The sequence below is a fragment of the Mobula birostris genome, chromosome 14 (assembly GCF_030028105.1).
Source record: "Mobula birostris isolate sMobBir1 chromosome 14, sMobBir1.hap1, whole genome shotgun sequence".
Classification (NCBI taxonomy): domain Eukaryota; kingdom Metazoa; phylum Chordata; class Chondrichthyes; order Myliobatiformes; family Myliobatidae; genus Mobula; species Mobula birostris.
In genome coordinates, this window is record NC_092383.1 from 29,480,415 (window position 1) to 29,503,710 (window position 23,296).

Consider the following 23,296-nt stretch of genomic DNA (forward strand, 5'->3'; position numbering starts at 1 on the left):
ATCTTAAATGATACTACTGTACCTGCCTCAATCAGTTCTTCTGACAAATCATTAAATTTCCTCACCACCCTCTGCATGAAAAAGTTGTCCCTAGGTTCCTTCTAATCTTTGCCCTCTCACCCTAAATCTACACTTAATGACCACATTATTAGGTACCTCCTGTATCTAATAAAGTGGCCACAGATTGTACGTTAATGACTTTCTGCTGCTGTAGCCCATCTAATTCAAGGTTTGAAATGTGCATTCAGAATCACTCTTCTGTACATCACTGAGGAAATCATGATTGAACAGATCTGTTTGTAACTTGCAGAATAGAAAAAGGCAATGCATGTATGTGGATTTTCAGAAAGTCATTAAGAAATAATTAAGAAAAAATTAGAGGTTTAGATTAGGAATTTAAATATACTATTATCCAGGTTCACTGATGGTACAGACCTAGTTGACCATATGAAGAAGATATAGAGAGGCTTTAGAGTAAAATACAGGCTAAATTAATTGGCTATAACATGGCAGATGGAACATAATATGCCAAAGTGTGAGGTAATGCACATCTTTTAGAAAAAATAGAAAGGTGCAGTAAGTTAAAAGGTGTTGGTACTCAGAGAGACCTGGGTGACCTTGATCATACATTACTATCATACAGATTCAGCAAGCAACTGAGAAGGAAACTAGTGTTGGTCTTTATGACAAGAGAATTCAAATACAGGAATTGAGACATTTTGTTCCCTTTATATATAGTTCTGGTGCGAGTACATCTGAGACATTGTCTATTTTTCCTTCCTGGAGGAGGATGTATTTGTGAAAAAATGACTAGCAAAGGTTCTTCAGATTAATTCCTGGAATGGCAGGTATGACATATGAGAAAAGATGGCTTACTCTATGTCTGTACTCTCTGGAGTTTAGAGAAGGGAGACAACATTTTAAACCGTACCGGATCGATTATGAGGATTACCTCCTGTACCTAATAATAAATAACAAAGTGGCCATTGAGTGTATGTTTGTGGTCTTCTGCTGCCGCAGCCCATCCAATTCAAGATCTGATGTGTTGTGCATTCAGAGATGCTCTTCTGCACACCACTATTGTAACAAGTGGTTATTTGAGATACTGTCACCTTCCTGTTACTTCGAACCAATCTGGCCATTCTCCTCTGATCTCTAAGTAACAAGGTGTTTTCACCCAGAGAACCAGGATCCTAACCTTCCAGACCAAACTACAATCTAGGATTATTCTTAAACTACTCTTATTCTTCCTGTTTACACTCTTACAGGCAGAGTAGGATTAATTAACTAGCATTCTTTTCCCTCTGTTGGATGATGTGGAAAGCAATTGTGTCAACTAAATAACCATGGTCTCCATCCTACAACTCTCTTCAGCTCTCTGCTACTTAAAACACATTTGTTGTCTCCCCTCCCCCCACTTTTCCAATTCCAACTAATGACTGTTAACCTGAAACATTAATTATACGTCTTCCTCCACAAATGCTGCCTGGCCAGCTAAGTTTTGCCTGCATTTTTGTTTTTATTTAACAATAAAAACAATAACTTGCAAAATAACCATAGCACAACACTACCAGGAAAATACTAGTTTCATTGTTACGTGGTTCTCTTAAGGCATCTTCTAATTGAAAATTTAAGAAATCAGCAACAAAATAATATGGTAACCATATGCTTGTAGTGATGATTGATCATACAAAACATGTCCAAATTTAACTATTAAAATCTGTCAAATATTAAATTTCTTCAATTCTGAAAAACAACCTACCTTTTTAAATTTCCTATATTCCTCAAATATTTGATCTTCTGCCATCTGAAATGCAATATTATAAATTTAAGAACTTGAAGTTAATATTATTTAACCATCAATTGATCATTGAAACTCTTAAAAGACTGGTGAAGTATGAAACAATCTTTCACCATTTTGCATTATGAATTCATAAGGCTGAGATCGGCTTAAATGAAATGTTAAAATGATTTTGCAGGCAGTTCACAGAGCATATGTGAAAATACATTTAAGCACAGATTACAATAAAAATTGAATATTCTTTTCTTACTATACTAACTTGAATAAAAATCTCAATTTGTGTTTTTCTAAATCTATCTAAAATATGGGAGGATAGAAATTCTCTTGTGCACAAAAAATTAAGTATAAACATCTGCAGCAATGGTTTCTCTTTCAATGCCACCTATTGCCTCAGGATCAAAAGTAGTTCACAGCTGTTATTATTTACATGGCACTTCTTGGTGACATTATCTGAAAATGAACTAATCAATTGTCACATGTGCAATGCCAGCCATCTCTACCCTTACCGTAACTTTTCTAGACCCTTTTATTGCCACTAAATTATCAGACATTCTCGCTTGAATCTAATATTGGATAAAGAGAAATTTCCTTTGGGGAAATCAAGTTAGTTGCTTCAGTCTTCTTAACAAACTTCATTCTCTAATTGCCAACTTCACCTTTTTATTTGTTAACTGCCTGAAATAAAAGCAATTTGTTTGTGAGCCTGACATCACATATGAATGGCAATAAACTTGGAACTTATATCCAGGTCATCAATAAGACTGTATACTTCTATCTCAGTAACTTTATTGATCACTATCCCCACCAGTTTATGCCCACGCTTCTGTTTGCTCTTTCCAAAGTACCTCTGTCATCCAAAGATCTGCAACCCAGGTCTCAAATTGCATCCAACTCTTTTTGGTTCCCAGTTAAGCAGTGCCTCAATTCCAATCTCTCACCCATATTTTCAAATTGCTCCATGGCCTCACAGCTCCCCAGATCTATAACATCCTCACACCATAAAATGCAAAAAGGTTTCTATACTTAAACAACTGTTACTCTTAATCACTCCAGAGATGGTGAGTGTAGCTGCAGTTGCTTAACCGCCATAATTCCCTCCAAAACCTCTCCACCTTTCTCACATTCTCTAAACATCACTTTCATTTACTTGTTCTAAATTCTTCACCTGACTTATATATCTTTTCCCCTTTGATAAATGCAGGAGTCATTTTGTTATGCTAAAAATATACATTTTCAGATGTACTGCTATTACTCTTTGAAGCTATATATGATTCAAATCAAGAGCAAGAGAAATAATGCCATCACTGCTCACAGTGAGAAACTTCCACATAAGCCCATATACCATATCGTATCAACTGATCTCTGCTCATGGAAGCTGCATTGTTTTCTTTATTTTATCTTTGGCTTCCCCATATTGTACGGCTAAATGATGACACTTATCAAAGACTCCCATTTCTCAAAATTTCATCTTTTCCTAGAAAGGACTGTTAAAAGTACTGTTATAGTGTTCTACTATCTGCTCTATTGAACTAAATATTATCCAAGTAAAGAAATATTATCCAAATATTGTCTAAGTAACAACATTCATAACAGCTATAAGTTAGATTGGAGTCATCAGAATAGTTTACTTTGTCATTGTAAATAATTTCAGACAAATGTGATATATCATCACAGTATTATAATATTACAGTACAGTCAAACTGATTCTGCATTTACTGGTCAGCTTCCATTTTTACTTTTCAATTATTACATTTCACAAGCTGTGCAGCACATATTTAATTATGTTGTTCTTTATCATGCTTGACTTGCTTTGGTGCAAGTTAGTTGTAATAGTAGCTGAATATACTGTAGTCCTTTAATTATTGTACTCCTGACTTGAGTGATCTAAACACAGCAATCTACTAATTTAACATATTTCCACGTGTGTAGAAGGTTAGAGTTACGATGCTGAGATACATCCTAGGATGTGCTGGAATGCATCATCAGTGATGTAACCTGGGGTCATCGGGTGTTTCGGGTCTTTCAATGTTGAACACCCTCGTTCAGGTGACTCAGCCAGGATTAATCAGCCCTGGCTTGTGTTCCAGTAGTCTTGATCCATAACTATCGGGAGGCTCCCTCTGCAGCCTCTGTGATGGCCCTGATGGCTCTTTTCTTTGTAGCCTCCATAATCCCAAGGGGAGGGTAGGATCTGCACAGCGAGCAGCCAGCAAAACCTTTACACCCCACCTCTATAGGTTCACATTGTGCCCTCCACTCCTGTCTCTGGCACTACACTGCCAGCTCCTGGTATTTAGCTTTCTTACACTCAAACAGCTCTTCAATCAGGTCTTCCCAAGACCCTGTCAATTACAGGTAGATATAAATAAGACACAAAACACATGTCAGAACTAAGTGTGCAGTATACCTCATTTTCTACCCCTAACATTTCAGCTTCTCAATGCTACCAGTGATTTTATTACATAATCATTCAAAATTGGCTGGAGGTCAAGGGATGAAGAAATGCAGCGGAGAAAGAAGAACAAAAAAGCAGCATCCTTTGCTGATCAAACATGCATTCTTTTACCTTGTATTCCTCTGTCCCAGGGCTAAGTGTTTTGATCTTTGAACCCAGCTGCATGAACTGTTGTGTTACATTTCCAATTCTCGTGTGAAGATCTCGATATTCATTATATTCTGCATTGAAATCATTCCGATAGTTTTGACACAGCTCTAAGGATGTAATGGCAGTATACTTCCTGCAAAATGAATTGACAAGGTAACTAAGTTTTCAAAGACAGTTTTTGTAAAGAAATCAATAATGTTACAAGATGTTACTGCGAGTCAATTACAAACTTCATTGAACCTCAATAATATGTACAAAAATTAAATGGCAGATGGGAAAGAAGAGAAATAGCACGCCCACTCCTTATATGCATACAAGATACTTGTTTTTCATTTTCTATTACTTTTAGTTGAATGCTTGAACTTCTTACTCTAGATTGTACCCCACATGATAAACAAAATTCAAACTAGACATTTGGCGCAGACTTAAGTTTTGGAATGTGGACATTTTCTCTTGCCTCCAAAGGCACAAGAATACTTAACAACCCAAATTTAATTAATAAATATCCTGAAGAAAATTAAGTGAAAACGTGACAAAATAAGCTCTTTTGCAATGTTAAATTAGATCTTGTTCCAACTTTCAATTGTGTATTTATAAAAAATTATAAAATTCCCCAAAAAATAGTTAAAATCAACTGCAGACTAAGAATCTGATGGACTTTAGCTATCCACTTCTCAGATAAATAATATAATTAACATTTCTTCTTATAAAATATTATGTTGAACATAATGGATAACAACTATAGTGAATCTTCACAAAAATTGTGTTACAGTATATTGATCAACATATTACAGAATGATTAGTAGTTTAAATATTAAATAATTTAACTGACAACTACTATATTTAGTATGTTGTTTAAAAATTTGAAGCCTTTGGATGCTTCAATGCAAATACACTGGTGACTATTTTATTTTGGCACAATATTACATGCCTTTCAATTAATTATAAAATGTGAAAACTGTTCATCTTTTTATAAAAAGGCACTACCAAGGTAGGCAGGCACTTGACTATTTATCCAATAAAATAAAATAAACACTTGTGGTAAAACTAATTCTCCCAGTTTTTCCTGCCTGGATATCACATTTAGCTTTACCAGTTAGCATTTAATATTCAATCAAGTAGAATACAAACTGTTTGGCTAAAATATCTACCTGCTTGAGCATATTTGTTTATTAATTACAAACTAAGCTGAAATTCTGAAAATCCACAACTGGATTCTTTGTTAAATTTCCTCATTTTTAGGATATTAAAACACTTTAAAATACATGTGATTTTCCACTGGTGATCTCCCAATTATCATCAACTATAGGACTGTAATAACAGCCAGTTGCCATTCATCTTTCAGCATGACTGATTAACATTAATATGAAGAGGAATGCAGTGTATGAATTAACACCAGAAAATGTCACTAATTTTAAAAAAATCAGAAGGTTAATTTCCAATTATAAATTGCCTATGAATCCAGTGATTAGGTTAAAAAATCTTGTGAAAATTTGATCTATCCTAAAGCACACTGGGAATCATGCATTCTTCTGTTTTTTTTTCTAGCTACGGAGACTCAAGCTCTACAATTCACCAGTCACGACATGCCTAAAATGATCACTCTTTATGTTTCTGCAACAATAGACCAACATATACAACTATGTTGAAACACTGGTAACAAGAAAACCAACAACTTTTCTCAGTTCAACCAGGATAATCTAGAAATTTGCAATTTCTATTCAATTTTGTTTGAAATAAAATCAATCATAAAGGGTAATAGTGGATCACTGCAAGTTCCACAAAATCTGCCATTTTCCTTGTCAATCCTCTAATGCAAGAAGGAACACCATTCCATGGCATTCAATGCAAACCTACAGAACACTTCCATGATTTTGATTAGTACACATGCCCCAAAAATTATCCCTGGCAACCGTTGGCAACAATATCCTTCCTTTTAACCTAAAGAACCTAACTGATGCTCAATTACTCTGACTGGTGTCATGAACCTCCCAAAACTACTGCCCAAATGTTATCCAGGCCCCCTTCCCCCACAGTCAGCCCAGAGTTAAAGATTACGTAATAATCTACATTCATCCTTGCACTGTGCTGAGAGTGAAAGAAAGTACTTTTAAGGTCTGTATTGTAGTAATAATGCTCTGCTGCTACTAGATTTTGCAGCACCACACCCTTAATAATTCATCTTATTACCATGTACTGGCCCCCTTTCGTATACCATTACAGTGTTATTCAATTCCTAGCCAGTTGCGTCTCTGAAAACTTAACTACAAATAAAGATGTTGAAACACCTGTAATTATCTAATTTGTGATATCTGATATAGAGTTCAAAAATACAGAGTTTAAAATAAGGCCTCTCTTAACTTATGGGATGTGGGTGTCACTGAAAAGATAAAGGTTTACTACCAATCTCTAATTTTGGAACACAATGGTGTGCTGCATCTTTACCATCACAATCTGTGTAGTTAAGATACATCCAAAGCATTGTAGGGTGGAGAATTCCAGTACTTAACCCACAGATGAAGGAATGCAGCATATATTTGTTAATACAATAAGTGATGTGTAAGGGAACTTGCTTGGAATGGGGAGGCATGGAGGCTTCCCATCTGGTTACTTCCCCTACCTATGTTTTAGAGGTCAAGAGTTCGGAATGCACAGTACTTTCTGAATACTTTCTAAAGTCGCTAAAATAGTTGCACTTTCTGGAAACACAATTATGAAGTTATCATTTTCTAATCACCTTTAAACATTATAAAATTGAAATAATATGCAGAATATTCTTAAGTCTGGATGCAACTGAATACTGACATATCTCTAGGCTGTGGGAGAATTTCTGGTTACATACTGGGGGTGTGCTTTATTTTTCAAATGTACAGCATACAAATAATGTAATAATATTCAGTTACATGAACAGAACCAAAGTAACTGAAGCTTACATCTAACTGCACAACTAGACTGTTCTTAACTCTTCACACCCCCTTTAATCTTTCTCCAAGATTCATTAGCCTTATTGTGAACATATCCTCAACACATTTCCAGAAGCAGTGACAACATTCAGGCATTTACCACAACTGCTGAGCATTTGGCTTTTAATCCTGGCCATTTAATTGCAACAAGTGAAAGAGGAAATACCAAAACAGGACAGTGCTTTTTATATTGAATGCAGTGCAGCCTTTATTAGAAAAATATGGCATTCAGTATCATGTTATTCATCTATCTACAAGTTCAGATCCAGGTAGACAAATCACTTCAAAATAAGAGTTTGCTATAATGCTGTATCAGAGTGATACAGCAAGGAAACAGGATACAGCAAGGAGCCCAGAGTCAATGCTGATCACCAAGCATCCATCTACATGAATTCAACTTTATCACAACATAATACTGTACAGTACAGCTCAGTGTTTACACCGAGCATGATACCGAATTAAGCTACTGTAAGTTTCTTCTGGCGAAACATGATCCAAATCCTTCCATTTTCTAACAGTCCTTTAAATGCTACTATCATATCTACTTCCACCAATACTAGTAGCCCGTTCCAGGCTTCTATAACTCTTGCGTAAAAAAACACTTGCCACACATCTCTTTTCAACATTTTTCCGCTCACCTTCTGCCACGAGATAAGGATTCTGACTGCCCATACGATCTACACCTCCCATAATTTTATAAACTTCTAACAGGTCTCCCCTCAGCCTCCAAAGTTTCAGAAAAAACAATCAAGAGTTTGTCCAACCTCTCCTTACAGCTCATACGCTCTAATTCAGACAGCATCCTGATTAACCACCTCTGCACCCTTTTCATGACCTCCACATGATCTACTGTTAAAGAACAAAATTTTTTCCCCACTTTCACAGCAAATCTCCCCTTATTTTACCACTCACCAATGTAATTAAGGCTATTTAGGCCAATTAACCTACTAAAGACTTGAGGGTTGATGTGTGAGGAAATCACAACATCAAAAAGAAACTCACAGAATTGTGGAGAAACATATACACATACAGAACCAGAGGTTCAGTTGGTCCTGAATCACTAGAATTGTGACACAGCAGCTCACCAGCTGCGATATTATGAGCCCCCCCCCCCCCAACTCCCGCTCCTCAATTATTTCTTGGGTTTCTCCACCACACGGTTAGCAGCAACAGCTCATATTAGCGGGGTTGCCTCAGGTTAATTCCTTCAAATTTCCTTTGAGGAGAATCTTGACAAGTAGGCTGTCTGATTGATAAAACCAAGCAATTATGCCCAGAACAGACTGGAAAAAGTGAGGATCTCAAAATCTATGGAGTATCTGTGGACAGTGAACACTTACAACTGCTTGTCTCTTGTTCAGATTATAATCTATTTTTGCACCTGAATCTGCAAAGATAGGATGCAAGTTGACAATCCCTTCAGATTTAAGAAGTGTAGAGATGATACAATAGTCAATTCAAAGAATTAAGCAAGTACCATTAAACACATTCATATTAGGCTGTCCTTAGAGTAATTTTGTACTTATTCACCTATTTGGCTGCATACAAAAACAGCATTCCTTTCATGCCTTTATGGCAAGCAATTACATTAAGGTTGTTTAGCACCAAATATTTAATAACTGTTTTTCCATATCTACTGATGGGCAGAAATTCAACTGCTCTCAGTCTTTGCCCCAAGATACAAATACTTCAATGGAGATATTTCTACTTTTCCCCTGTTCTGTGTTAGAAAGTTGGTGACTGTCATCCAGCAGTTTAACACACCTTGCCAGGATAACCTAGTGCTAAATTTGCAGAGGAGTAATTGTAACAGTAATAAATCAGTAAAGTCAAATTTCTTTGAAATATCTGTGACATATCCCCAATAATTTTATGGGGATAAATGAAAACCAGCTGCTGCTACATGGACACAGGACGGTTTATCCCAAAGTTAGTTAGTGGAGTTTTTCTGATACTGTACTTACTCAAAAAGCTTTGATGTAACAGGATTTACCAAGGAAAAATTGCAATCATCTAACCTCCAACATTCTCCCCTGGAGGGCTTAAAGCATCAACACTATTATTCCTCTGGTGTCTCTCTCATTGGTCAACCGAAACTAAAATCCTGTTTTGGTCTAATCATGCCAATCTAGAAGTAGAAGAGTGGCAACTAAAATATTCTGTGCTCAAAGCCAACTTATAATCACTGTTGGACAAAATTCCTACAATATTTGCCTCCCGTCACGGAAGACATTCATGAAAAGAACAGCAATAGATAACAATGTGATCCCAGCCTGTGGTTAAAAGAGAAGTGAATTCAAATTCACTTGAATCTTCAAACTTACCACAGGCACAAACTATTAGACTTAATAAAAAGTCAACAAGTGTTAAACCAAGACAAACATATTAGCTAAAGTCTGGCTGAAGAGAGGCAGCACAAGACTTCAAAAATTAAACAAGAAAAATTTAATATTTTCTATGCAATTAATTTCTATGAAGGGATAGAAGCAAAATAAATGAAACAACTAGGAATGTTTCTATTGATTAATAATTATTAAGCTAAAAATAAATATTAAATGTCTTCCCAAATAGGTTAGACATATAAATGGGCATAATGGGCCAAAACATGCCTAAATATTGTAAAAAGAATCCAGAATTCCCTCCCCCTTTCCACCTCTGCGTCATTCAGTCAGGAAAATGTTTTATTGATTGCTGTTTTCAAAGTATAATGATGTAAACCATAATGTACAGATACATTATATTCTTTCATAGGTGAAGAAATTGCTGTATTCTCAAACTTCTGATATTTTAAGGAACATTTATTGTAATAATAATTGGAGTGCACTAGCAAAGATCAGCATAGACTAAATGGATTAAATTTTAACCTGTGTTTGAAGAGACCATTATCAGTTCAAATGGTTTAATTTAATACAAGGATTTGGGTTTTATTGCTTCAAGATGAAAGTGACAAAATGGACTTTTAACATCGTAAACCAGCGGGTTGTTGTTACGTCTCCAGCTCGCCATGAAAATGGGGACACCACCCTCTCCCTTGCCAGGGAGAGAGAGAACCTGTGGCTTGTCGTATGTCTGATGAAACGCGAAGCCTTTGGAATAACTTTGGTCTGTGTCTTTGCTATTGCTTAGCACGCGCTTGGGCTCAGTGACAGTACCCATGCACAATTTTTTGCTGGTGGGGGAGGGGGGGATCGTTGCTTGCTGTCACTTACACGCGGGAGGGGGAAACCCGGGGGGGGCTTTAGGGATTTCACGTTTAACTGTCACTCATTCTTTGGGGCACTTCTCTGTTTTCGTGGATGTTTGCAAAGAAAAAGCATTTCAGGATGTACATTGCATACATTTCTCTGACATTAAATTCGACCTTTGAACCTTTGACGATACAACTTTTACCAATTTTGCAGAGGATTGCTTTTAACTCTTTAGGAAACAGTAGAATCTCAGCTGCCAACTAGTGCAGGGCTATATACAAGGCATTATTGCCATCACTAAATACAGATATCCTATACAATTTTTTTTTACCAAATTAAGACTACTCACAATAAATAGTCTGGCATTTCCACTGTTGAATTAGCGGTTGCAGATGTATTTGTGGTCTCATGCTCTGTAGATAAGATCATACAGGTTATTTGACTATCTAAAATACTAAATGTCAATGGAAATTACTAATTGCCAGTGGTAGTTATATGGTTATTTATGGTAACAGGCATTAGTAGCAGCATTTCTTCAATTTTTTTTAATGACTTCAACAGCAACAGTTACTTGGGTATTAAGATCTTCACATCTATTCTTAGTCAGTAATCAGCAAAATGAAAAGCTTTTGTACATTGTGAACAGAGATAAAAGCAGATGTACTAACATGCACCTACCACATTTCACAGAACCTCAGACTGAATATCTGAACAGCAACAACAATTGGAAATAAAAAAGGATCATTAATCATTTCCATTGACAACCTACACAAGGACATCTATATTAGTCCCTATGGCTCTTGAACAATTTGCTTCTGAAATTAATCAAATAGTACATTTTTATAAAATGTACTTAGAAATTGAGGGATCATGTTTAATAGCATTTCATGAATTAACATTTCAGAAGAAGCGGATTTATTTTACAGTTATATGCTAATAATGATCAAATGTATAGCTACTCATAGCAATCTGAACTCTGCGGGGTAGACAATATGCAGATTAAGTTGTTTTATAGATCTTAAATGAAACTATATTCAAATTACTACTATCACAAAAGAGCAATTTGTTATGTTCCTCATCACTGGTTGTGGGACTCCATGACTGTGAGAGCTCTGGAAAAGAAGGTGGGCATGCAGCCCCTCAAATATTTCCTGTCAGTCAATCAGATCAATGATAATTTGCATCTCAACTTCACCTGTCTGCCTATGATTTATAAAACTGTGCCCAATTTTAAAACAAAGTCTATGTTTAAGAACAGTTTGACCAGCACCATGAAGCAGTATGTCCAATGACAAGAAACATGAATAATCACTTGACAACAGATAAATGCATGTCAAGACTTTAAACTGTAAATTTAAAGTTGAAATGATTTTTTACGATAACCCCCAAAGTACATTAGAATAATAATTGATTATTAATAATAGTGACATAATTTGAGGATTTACTTCCATGACAAAACTTTACAAAATCAATATTTAAAGGAAAATTCATTGCAAGACATCATTACCTTTATGATTTTCTTCATGTGATTTTTCAAATCTCTGAGACGGACTCTCTTTCAGCCACTTTCTTGCTTCTGGTTTCATGTGCTCTCTCTCCTTCTCTTTGTGTTTTTTGTACTTTTTTTTGTTATGACCAGCACCAGGCTCCATATCCTCTGGAAGATGGTAGGATGTCTGTTCTAAATGTATTTGTGCAACTTGGTTATGAGAAATCCCAGAAATATCACAATTACCTTTGAATTCTTTATCATTTTTGTTTATGTGCGTCCGTGTAGAGTCATTGCAGTTTTTAAATGGCTCTGTAACTTCATTCTGACTGTCAGGCAGTGAAGAATTTGTTTTCTGGAATTCTGTTTTAGTAGGAAAACAGGAATTCGATGTGGTAATAGGACATGTTGAATGAGGAAGATGACCATTCAAAATAAGCTGCTGATTACCCCTGGAATGCAATACTTTACTTCTCTTGTTTTTGTGAGAATCTGTTCGTTCTGAAGGCACTGATCGTTTCTGAAATTAAGGCACATTAAAAAAGAAAGCTTTTTAAAACAGCCAATACTAGGAGCTATATATATTTTCCCAGATGCCATATATAATGATCACAATTTAAATACATGGGGCTTCTTGAACCAATTTCAAAACTGCCTGTAATACTCTTACTTTTAAAGTTATGTGACCAATAATAGAAGGGATGATAATGAAACATAACGATCATTTTTTAAATTCTAAATTTAATCTGTAGAAACCCCCAAACAGTAATGGTGCTAGCAAGTACCAATTTTTTTCCTCTGTATTGTTATTCATAAATAAGCAGATAAGCAACGTTGTACCATTAAATCTTTCCTATTTTAACCTTGAAGCTAACTAAAACTTTGAGAATAATTCAGGAAATCACATTACAGGTTAAAATTCTCAGTAAAAGAGGGCTGAGTATAATTCACTGAACTGAGTTTGGATTGGATTGAAATACAAAGAACAGGTTGAATAAAGAAATGTTAATAATTTTATTTTATTTATTTATTGAGACATAGTGCACAAAAGGGCCTTCCGATCCTTGGATCTGCGCTGCCCAGCAACCCTAGCCTAATCACAGAACAATTTACAATGACCAATTAAACTACCAACCTGTATGTCCTTGGACTAGTTGAGGAAACAGAGGCACCTGCAGGAAATCCACACAGTCACAGGGAGAACATACAAACTCCTTTGAGACAGCGGCAGGAATTGTACCTTGATCGCTGGTAGTGTAAAGCATTGTGCTAATCACTATGCTACTGTGCTGAAATTCTGGAAGTTAATCTGACAGAAAGAGGTTGATATCAAGATGAGAGGAATTAATGGGATAGAGTGAAGAGGGTAAGGGTAAAGATCATTGGAAAGAGCTGAAGGTTAAGGGTTGGAGGAAAAGTGAGGGTTAGCTGAGAGAGGTAAAGGGCAAAGAGTGAATCAATGGAGATGTGGTAGGGAATAGGAAGGTTTGCAAATGACACAAAAATTGATGGTACACTGGACAGTGAAGAAATTTACTAAAATAACAATCGGATCTAAATCAACTGGCAAAGTGGTCCAAGGATTGGCAAATGGAGCTTAACTCCAACAAGTGTTAAGTATTGTGCATTTGGCAAATTAAAGCAGAGCAGGAATTACACAGTAAATGGCAGGACCCTAGAGCATTTTGTAGAACAGAGAGATCCAGGGGTACAAGCACATAGTTCCCTGAAAGTAGTGACACAAGTAGACTTGGTAGCGAAGAATGCATTTGACATACTTGCCTTCATTGGTCAGGGAAATGAGTACAAGAGTTGGGACAACATGTTACAGCTGTACAAGACTTTGGTGGGATCATACTCGGAGTTGTGTGCACAATTCTAGTCACATAGGTACAGAAAGTATGTCATTTAGGAGGAAAGTGCAGAAAAGATTCTCAACAATAATACCAGCTCTGGAGGGATTAAATTATAAGGACAGACTGAATAGGCTAGGCTTTTTTCCCTAAAGTGTAGAAAAATCAGAAGTGATGCTATGGAGCCTATCTCCATGCTGTATCTCTCTTGACCATGACCTAAGAGAGGGGCAAAGATAGGACTGGTATCCAGAATTTAAAACTAGAGGATTCAGGTTCAATGTGACACTAGAGAAACTTAACAGAGATCTAACTTAAGGAAGAGTTTGGAACAAGCTGCCAGCAGAAGTAGTGAATGTGGGTATGATATCAACCTTTAAAAGAAATTTGGATAATTACATAATTGGGAGAGATATGGAGGGCTATGGCCTAGGTGCAGGTTAATGGGACAAGGCAGAATAATAGTTCAGCATGGACTTAATGGGCCAAAGGGCCTGTTTTAATGCTGTAGTGTCCTATAACTCTATCTGAGGTGTAAGGTAAGGATGACAGTTATCTGGAACAAGCCGCCAGAGGAGATGGTAGAAGCCAATACAATTACAAGGTTTAAAAGGCATTTGGACAGATACTTCAGATAGGAAAGCAATGCAGTTAGGCTGAATTAAGCCTGTACCCCTCGATGCTTTCCTAGGATGAAGTCTATTTTCTATGAAATGGGGTAAGTGGCAGGGCAAGGTAAAGGGCATCATTATAGGAGAGTGGGATGGCAGTAAGGAGGGAATAGAGGAATACAAATGGAAAAAGGGCAAGAGGCTGGATAGGAATGAAAAGGACTTGGGCTGTAAAAAGAGAGATGAAAATGATAGATGAAAGGAGGAAGTTGTTGAAATGACAGCAGAATAAAGGTGAAAGAAGGGCAGAAGAATGAAAAATGTATGGTGCACTGAGTTTTATTAACCTGATTTCACACTCACTAAACATAGAGTAAATGGCACATTAAATTTAAAGTTAACAATCAACCTTTAAATTTTCACCTTTAAGCTATCTGATGATTCATGTAGTCCTCATGATTTAATGCCAAATTAATTTGTTTTGTTTAGCTGAAGTACTACTACACCAATCACAAAGGTAATATAAATTACAGTTAACACACATAAAAATTGCCGGTGAATTACTGTTCCTTACAGTAATAAACAAAGTCAAATAACAGGAATAGTTTCAAAGTATAGGTCATGTTTACAACAAACCTTCAAATTCCTTTATCAAATATATTTTGCAATCTGGCTATACACAGATAAATATATTTATATGCAGCAATTTTTAAACTCTAGTAAGTAAAAAATTGCAGGAGCTAGAAAAGAAAGGCCAAAATAGAAAATAACATCACGATCAACAAAAATATCTTAGTGGTTTAAATTAGAACCTTTCAAGTTCTATTAGGTATTCAAAGTACTTGTTTCAATCAATGTTTCTTCCTGCATATTCTAATTCCTCTATTTTATAATGCCATTTTGAATGCATACACAAGTATCATGCTCCATTTCCATTCACTCTTTGAAAATGAATAAAAATCCACATATGTTCATTTTGGGGATTTTAAAAGGCATTCCAGTTTTCACCATAAGTTCACATATTAATTCTATGAAAATGAACAAGGAAAACACCATCAAAGCTCTTCTAATACGCAGGACATGTATTTTATTTGCAACAGACGTGTTATTGTGAGAAATCATAGAAATAACATAAAAACGATCATTGTTACCAACAAAGAAGTCTTGACAGGGCTTGACTGTGGTGAAATTTCCCCTGAGGGCTTCTGGAATGAAGAACTGAGTTGAAAAGTCTTGGGTTGACAAGAAATTGGCAGCTGAAGTTTCCTATAAGGAGATATTAGTTACAGATGGACCAAACTCTGATCTTCTATAAGAATATGCTTCCTTGTTCAGAATCATACCAAAACATTGCACAGCATATAACAAAACATGATCATAAGCAGAATCTCAATATTCTCCTCACAGCTTTGATGGCCAATTCTAATAATACAAATTATGCTGAATAAGCCTTTTCATTACAATGTAGCGGCAGAGAGAATTAGAGATTCTTGCAGTAACAGCATGCTTTCAATATGAATGTATAGTTCATATTTCTTTAAGATAGACATACAGGTGTCCCCCGCTTTCCGAACGTTCGCTTTACGAAACCTCATTGTTACGAAAGACCTACATTAGTACCCTGTTTTCGCTAACAGAAGGTTTTCACTGTTACGAAAAAAATCAGCGCGCAATAAAAGGCAGGGCGCCGCGCGCCCCAAGCAGCTGCTCTCCCCCGGATTCGGAAAGGCATTCTCGCCAGTATTGCTTAAACACATGCCTGTGAGCAGCCGTTAGCAAGATGAGTTCTATGGTATCGGAAAAGCCTGAAAGAGCTCGTAAGGGTGTTACACTTAGCATAAAACTAGACATAATTAAGCGTTTTGATTATGGTGAATGAAGTAAGGACAAAGTGAGTTTTGCTTGTGCAAGCTGACGAAGATGATGTTGAAGAGGCTTTGGCATCCCATGACCAAGAACTGATAGATGAAGAGCTGATGCAAATGGAAGAGGAAAGGATAACAATCGAAACCGAATGCAGTAGCGAAATGAACGTCAAGCAACAGCGTGAGATTTTCGCTGCAATGATAAAGTACGACTTTAATTTTGAAAGGGTACGTCAGTTTAGGGAATATTTGCAAGATGGTTTGAGTCCTTACAAAGAATTCTGTGATAGAAAAATGCGCAAGGCTCAGCAGTCAAGCAAGCCTTCCACATCAGCCACAGCAGATGACGAACCTCGACCTTCGACATCGAGGCGGGCAGTCACAGGAGAAGATGAGCCGCCTGCTCTAATGGAAACAGACGATGAGATGACACTCCAGTGTCCCACCACCCCAACACCCAGGCCACGGACAGATACCGATTCTCGGAGAATGCAGCGGTAGCCGGGAGGCACACAGCACATCTTTAAGAAAAAAGCCAAAATAAACATGCTAATTAATTAGGTGCCACCCCACATGTAAATGTCGGCCCAGATCAGAGGCGATGCAATCGGCACTGATCTGGGTAACAATTACGTGCCAGGCTGTACCTAATTAATTAGCATGTTTATTTCGGCTTTTTTCTTAAAGATGTGCTGTGTGCCTTCCGGCTACCGCTGGACCCCTGCATGCTTCGTGGTAATGTATCGGTCGACGGCCTGGGAGGTGGGGGCCACTGCATCACCCAAACTCCGATGACTCAGCCTAACACACCATCATCAGTGTGCCCTGCGCTGTCTTCCCAATTCCAGTAAGTGATACTACACTGTAGATACATTATTTCTACTTTATATAGACTGTGTATTTTTACGTGTTATTTGGTATGATTTGGCAACTTCATAGCTTAAAGGTTACTGGAGAGCGCTTGCGTGAGATTTTCGCTTCGGCGAACAGTGCCGGCAATGATTGTGGAAAAGTATTTCTACTTTATATAGGCTGTGTATTTATCATATTATTCTTGCTTTTACTATATGTTACTGTTATTTTAGGTTTTATGTATTATTTGGCATGATTTGGTAGGTTATTTTTGGGTCTGCCAATGCTCACAGAATTTTCCCTTATAAATAAATGGTAATTGCTTCTTCGCTTTACGACATTTCGGCTTACGAACCGTTTCATAGGAACGCTCTACCTTCAGATGGCTGGGGAAATCTGTAATATTTTTTAAAACCAAGTGAATTTGATCAAAAAATACATTTCTGAAATCATATCAAGTCCTTTGGATGATCTGCCTTCAAGTCAAATGCAGTATAACAGGAATGCAGCAGTTGACTTTAATATTGCCAAGTCAAGTAGGAAGTCATTAGCATGAATCCCTGTTGAAAGTTTACATGTCTAATTTATATCAAGACAGCATCAGATTCTGTTGCAATGTAGGCAACTATATCTTCATATATTTCAATATAGATTACCATCTTCAAAAAGAGAGTGAAGAAAACAGCATATCAGGAAAAGTTAAAGATGTTGATCATCATCGAAAGACAATTATGTAGGCATTCAAGGTTGTGGCTGAAAGGTTCAGAGCTTGCCAAGAGCTGAGAATGACCTTTCAAAGCTTGCTGAACTAGGAATACTTAAATCTAAAGGGAGAAATGTACCTCTGGTCACTGGAGATAAATCCGTATCATTATTGGTTGTAGTCATCTCCTGATATCAATTGTCTAAATTTGCAGATGAGTATAACCTACAGTTGATATACTGCTGAGTTGACATTAGGCAACAAAGGAGTACATCCTCTTGAAGTGTGGCAGGTGCAATGCAAAAGTGGGCTCTGCACATACTTGGGAATCAATTGAATACTTCAAGTTCATATTTTGCTATATTGCTATTTTAAAGCCTATGGCTCTCTGCTTTTCTTTGCTTCATGTTGGTGGATGCACCAGGTAGATGCTTCCCTGGTATCATGGATTCTTGACTACCTGACTGGCAGACCACAGTACATGTGCTTGCAACACTGTGTGTCCGACAGAGTGATCAGCAGCACTGGGGCTTCACAGGGGACTGTCTTGTCTCTCTTTCCCTTCACCATTTACACCTCGGACTTCAACTACTGCACAGAGTCTTGTTATCTTCAGAAGTTTTCGGATGACTCTGCCATAGTTGGATGCATCAGCAAGGGAGATGAGGCTGAGTACAGGGCTACAGTAGGAAACTTTGTTACATGGTGTGAGCAGAATTATCTGCAGCTTAATGTGAAAAAGACTAAGGAGCTGGTGGTAGACCTGAGGAGAGCTAAGGTACCGGTGACCCGTTTCCATCCAGGGGGTCAGTGTGGACATGGTGGAGGATTACAAATACCTGGGGATATGAATTGACAATAAACTGGACTGGTCAAAGAACACTGAGGCTGTCTACAAGAAGGGTCAGAGCTGTCTCTATTTCCTGAGGAGACTGAGGTCCTTTAACATCTGCCGGATGATGCTGAGGATGTTCTACGAGTCTGTGATGGCCAGTGCTATCATGTTTGCTGTTGTGTGCTGGGGCAGCAGGCTGAGGGTAGCAGACACCAATAGAATCAACAAACTCATCCATAAGGCCAGTGATGTTGTGGGGATGGAACTGGACTCTCTCTGGTGGTGTCTAAAAAGAGGATGCTGTCTAAATTGCATGCCATCTTGGTCAATGTTTCCCATCCTCTACATAATGTACTGGGTGGGCACAGGAGTACATTCAGCCAGAGACTCATTCCACCGAGATGCAGCACAGAGCGTCATAGGAGGTCATTCCTGCCTGTGGCCATCAAACTTTACAACTCCTCCCTTGGAGGGTCAGACACCCTGAGCCAATAGGCTGGTCCTGGACTTATTTCATAATTTACTGGCATAATTTACATACTTCTATTTAACTATTTATGGTTCTACTACTATTTATTATTTATGGTGCAACTGCAACGAAAACCAATTTCCCCCGGGATCAATAAAGTATGACTATGACTATGTTTGGCACTTCCCTATTTCGCACTATAAGATTTAATTACCAAGTTTAATTCTTTCTTTACCAATACACTGAGCCAATTTTCTTGTGAAAGTACTACATTCACAACTCCCAGAAAATAATCGTTGCTTAAAGACAAATAGTTATATCACGCCAATTTTCACAAATAAATATAGTTAACTAGGTTCTTTGTACATGGAATTATTATTGTATAGGAGGCCACCATACGACCCATTTAATCTTATTGATTCTCAACACGGAAATCCCATTGCACAATGTCACTAAGCCTATGTGTCTCTGTGTTCTTTCTGCCAAAATATCACCGCATTTTTTATGCTTTACATTTCACTGCCACTTATCTGCTCATTTTGCCAGTATATGTCCTTTTGCAATCTATTCCTATATCTCTCATTGCTTACCACAACTTTCCATAACAAACAAAGCTGATATTTAAAACCCATGCTAAAGGATCCATTTAAAATAACTTAAGAGTAACAAGACTAAGTCAACAGGCAGATATCATTACAGATAAGGCGAGAAACAATGCTGCTTTGCTAGATGTCATAAAAGCTGGAACGGAAGATCAGCTTTAATAGTACTATCTTATAGAATGGGGTTGAGAGGAATAATAAATCAGCCACGATAGAATCGTGGAGCAGGCTTGATGGGTCAAAAGGTTCCTGCTCCTATGTCTTATGGTCTGTTAACTACAAACCATTTGCAGTATGTTAACTATAGTGGCAAGCACGGAAGGATTTGCATAGCATTTTGCAAATGAACATTGGAAAAATAATCTTGTTAATACAGTTTGTTTGGACCTTGCAAAGCAGTTAATAAAGTTTATTGAATGAGATTTGTAAATAAGGATAAAACTTATAGAACAATCAGCTGTTTGGTTAGGTGTAGTGCTGAAAATTATTTAAAATAGCATTAATTAGAAACAGCAGTAAAATGCAGAGAAGGATATTCAATCACTTGTGAAAGCAGTGTATTGAATTCAATTAGAAACCCTTGGGCCAAATTGTGCTTGATCTAGTCCAGTATGCATATTATGTTCACCTGCTGTGCATTCCCCACAACCACACTAATTTTTTGTAGATTCACATTAGTAACCGAGTCCCAGGCCTTGCAGTTGTGATATTCCCATATATAGAGTTGATGTAACACAACTATGGAAGAGATCCTGAAGCCGTACCTCATACTACATTGATAGTGTTTTGATAATCTGAGCAGTCATATATTTTGACAATTTTTTCTAAGCATCTCTGATAATCAGACAATTGAAAAGATTTAATAAAGATTAAAATATGCTCTATCCTTAGAGTCCAGCAGCACAGCAGGAGGTGACATACATGGACACCTGACCACTTCTGTCAGAAGTCAGTAAAATGCTGACACACAAGGAGGACCTCACTGATGGTTATCTTCTGAACCACTAGTAAAAAGTAAGTACATTTTAATACGTTAACTTAAAATAAATAAATTATTATTGAACAATGACATGACTGAATGCACTATGTCCTGTTATGGAAACACCAATGCCTACAGAAAAGCCTACAAAAAGCGGTGAAGCCCTCCCCACTATTGACCATATCTACATGGAGCATTGTCAGAAGAAAGCAGCTTCCATCACCAAGAACCCCCACCATACAGGCCATTCTCTCTTCTCGCTGCTACCATCAGGAAAAGAGCCCTAGGTCCCTCGCCACCACATTCAGGAACAGTTATTACCCTTCAACCATCAGGCTCCTGATCCAGTATGGATAACCTCAACTCTTAACTGATTCCACAACCAATGGACTAACTTTCAAGAACTCTACAACTCAGGTTCTCAGTGTTACTTTATTTACTTATTTATTTTTAGCAGTAATTTTTTTTCTGCTTGCATAGGTTGTACAGTGGTTGTTTCTTTGTGTGTAGTTCTATTACATTCCTTTGTCCTATTGTAAATGCCTGCAAGAAAATGAATATCAAGGTAGTATTTAGTTACACATATGTACTTTGATAATAAGTTTACTTTGAACAAGTACTGACAGCCTTATCTTTTTAACAATCTCAGTATTAAAGGACAACAGATGCATTTGGATTAATTAAGAAATATTTCATTGGTCTAGACAAAATTAACTTCACTAAAAATTTTAGGTGAGGTGTAGTTTCATGGATATAGTTAAAAAGGTATAAAAAGACAAACTATTGTTTAACTGAGTAATAAATTATGTATTTAAACAAAACACAGTACCAATTAGAACACTATCAATACAACACTATAAAACTGTGTATTAGTTCCTAATCATTATCAATGGAGGAATTCAGCCAGTATATGCTGCCATGTTCTTTTGATTGACTGTAAGTAAGCAAAATCAGCACAGCCACCTAGTGCAGATAATGGACTGCCTTCATGTAATGTTTATTATATTTACATCCTTCAAATCTTCATTTTCATCATAACCTTCAAGATGACTGTTGATACTTGCAAATTCTTTCTAATTCCTAACTTGCTGAAATGATGAAATCATTTCATTTTCACTTCTGGCCGTTTCAGGCATGTCCAAGCCTGAATGCTTGAAACCGTAGGGAGCAAAATAGTTCAGAACGGTCTTACTGCTGATTTTCCACCAACTATCGGTGACAGAAGTCACTGCTATTTGAAAAAAAAACACGCAACTGACGCTATTTAAAAACTATTCACTCGAAGCATGGTGTAGTGCCTAACAGCCACACAGGTGCACATAACTGATATTAGTTAGAAACTGTTCAGTAACAGTTTCCTGTCCCAATTAAGTGGCATTCTATCCCAAAAAAATAAATAAGTGGCTGTCCCGATTAACAAACGGCCTGATTAACTGGAATTCATTATACATCAGATCTGGTAAAGTACACTTTGAGTATAGCAGACCAAATCAACTAGCACTCCTATTACACACATGGTAGTTTTGAACATTAACTGCGCTATTCATTGACATAGACCATTAATGACCCTTTAAGTATAAAGAGGCAGACTGCCTCAAGTATTCTCAGCAAATCCAGACAAAAAAAACCAAAATGTTGTGGCAATGTGTTACTGGTATAAATCTTTGTAGGTTTACTGGTAAAGTGTATTTTTACAGTAAACAGAGCAGTCTTCTAACCAGTTACTGGAAAGTCCCAGGCTTGAGATTTATAAACTGCAATTCAACCACAGAGCTCAATGATAGATATAAAATCCTTTCATCTACAAAAACATGATGCAGACAAAACATGTGCACTATAACTTCACATCCTCAATGACTCAGATATTTTGGCATTGTTTCTGATTTTCCTCTATCTGTACTTTAAACACAGGGTGAATAGGAAACTCGAAAATTATACAGCTGATGCCAAAAATACTGAAGTATTTCATGACAGTCTTTCAAGCTCAAAAGTCCAATACACTAAACCGCTGGAAAATCAAAAGCAATGGCACTTCAATGCTGAATTTTAAAAAAATATCTTCATTGTACTTTAACAATATTACTTCACCATTGATTGTAATCCAGGCAATTTTACATCTTTTATAACTTGTAGGTGGTCAACTTGACAAAAAAATTGACACAACTGAAGAATAAGCCAAAGGCACATATTTACATATATTTAAGAACACGCTAACAAAAGAAATAGGAGCAGGAGGAGGCTACTGACCTTGAATTAGATCATGGGTAATCTGGCCACGGGCTCAGCTTCACCTACCTGCCTTTGGAACAAGTTGATAGGTCAGTAGGTGAAGCTGAGTCCACAGCCAGACCAACCATCAACTTAATCAGATTCTTATTGAATTGATGTTTTAGTGACCAATTTTGTGGATGATACAAAGACAGGTGGAGGGAACTCTAGTATTAAGGAGGTGGGGTATCTGCAGAAGGACATAGGCAGATT

At 37.0% G+C, this 23,296-nt stretch overlaps 1 protein-coding gene across 4 annotated transcripts in view; it reads right to left on the reverse strand.

The window, feature by feature from the left end:
* Positions 1-23,296, reverse strand: part of LOC140209799 (RNA polymerase II elongation factor ELL2) — a 101,515-nt gene that overhangs the window by 7,156 nt on the left and 71,063 nt on the right. For all 4 annotated transcript variants that reach the window (XM_072278288.1, XM_072278287.1, XM_072278291.1 and 1 more), the window contains exons 7-11: positions 15,662-15,776; positions 12,065-12,566; positions 10,907-10,970; positions 4,368-4,539; positions 1,763-1,807 (exon numbers count right to left, since the gene is read on the reverse strand). In XM_072278288.1, the coding sequence (XP_072134389.1) occupies positions 1,763-1,807; positions 4,368-4,539; positions 10,907-10,970; positions 12,065-12,566; positions 15,662-15,776 (898 nt within the window). The remainder of the gene's footprint in view (positions 1-1,762; positions 1,808-4,367; positions 4,540-10,906; positions 10,971-12,064; positions 12,567-15,661; positions 15,777-23,296) is intronic.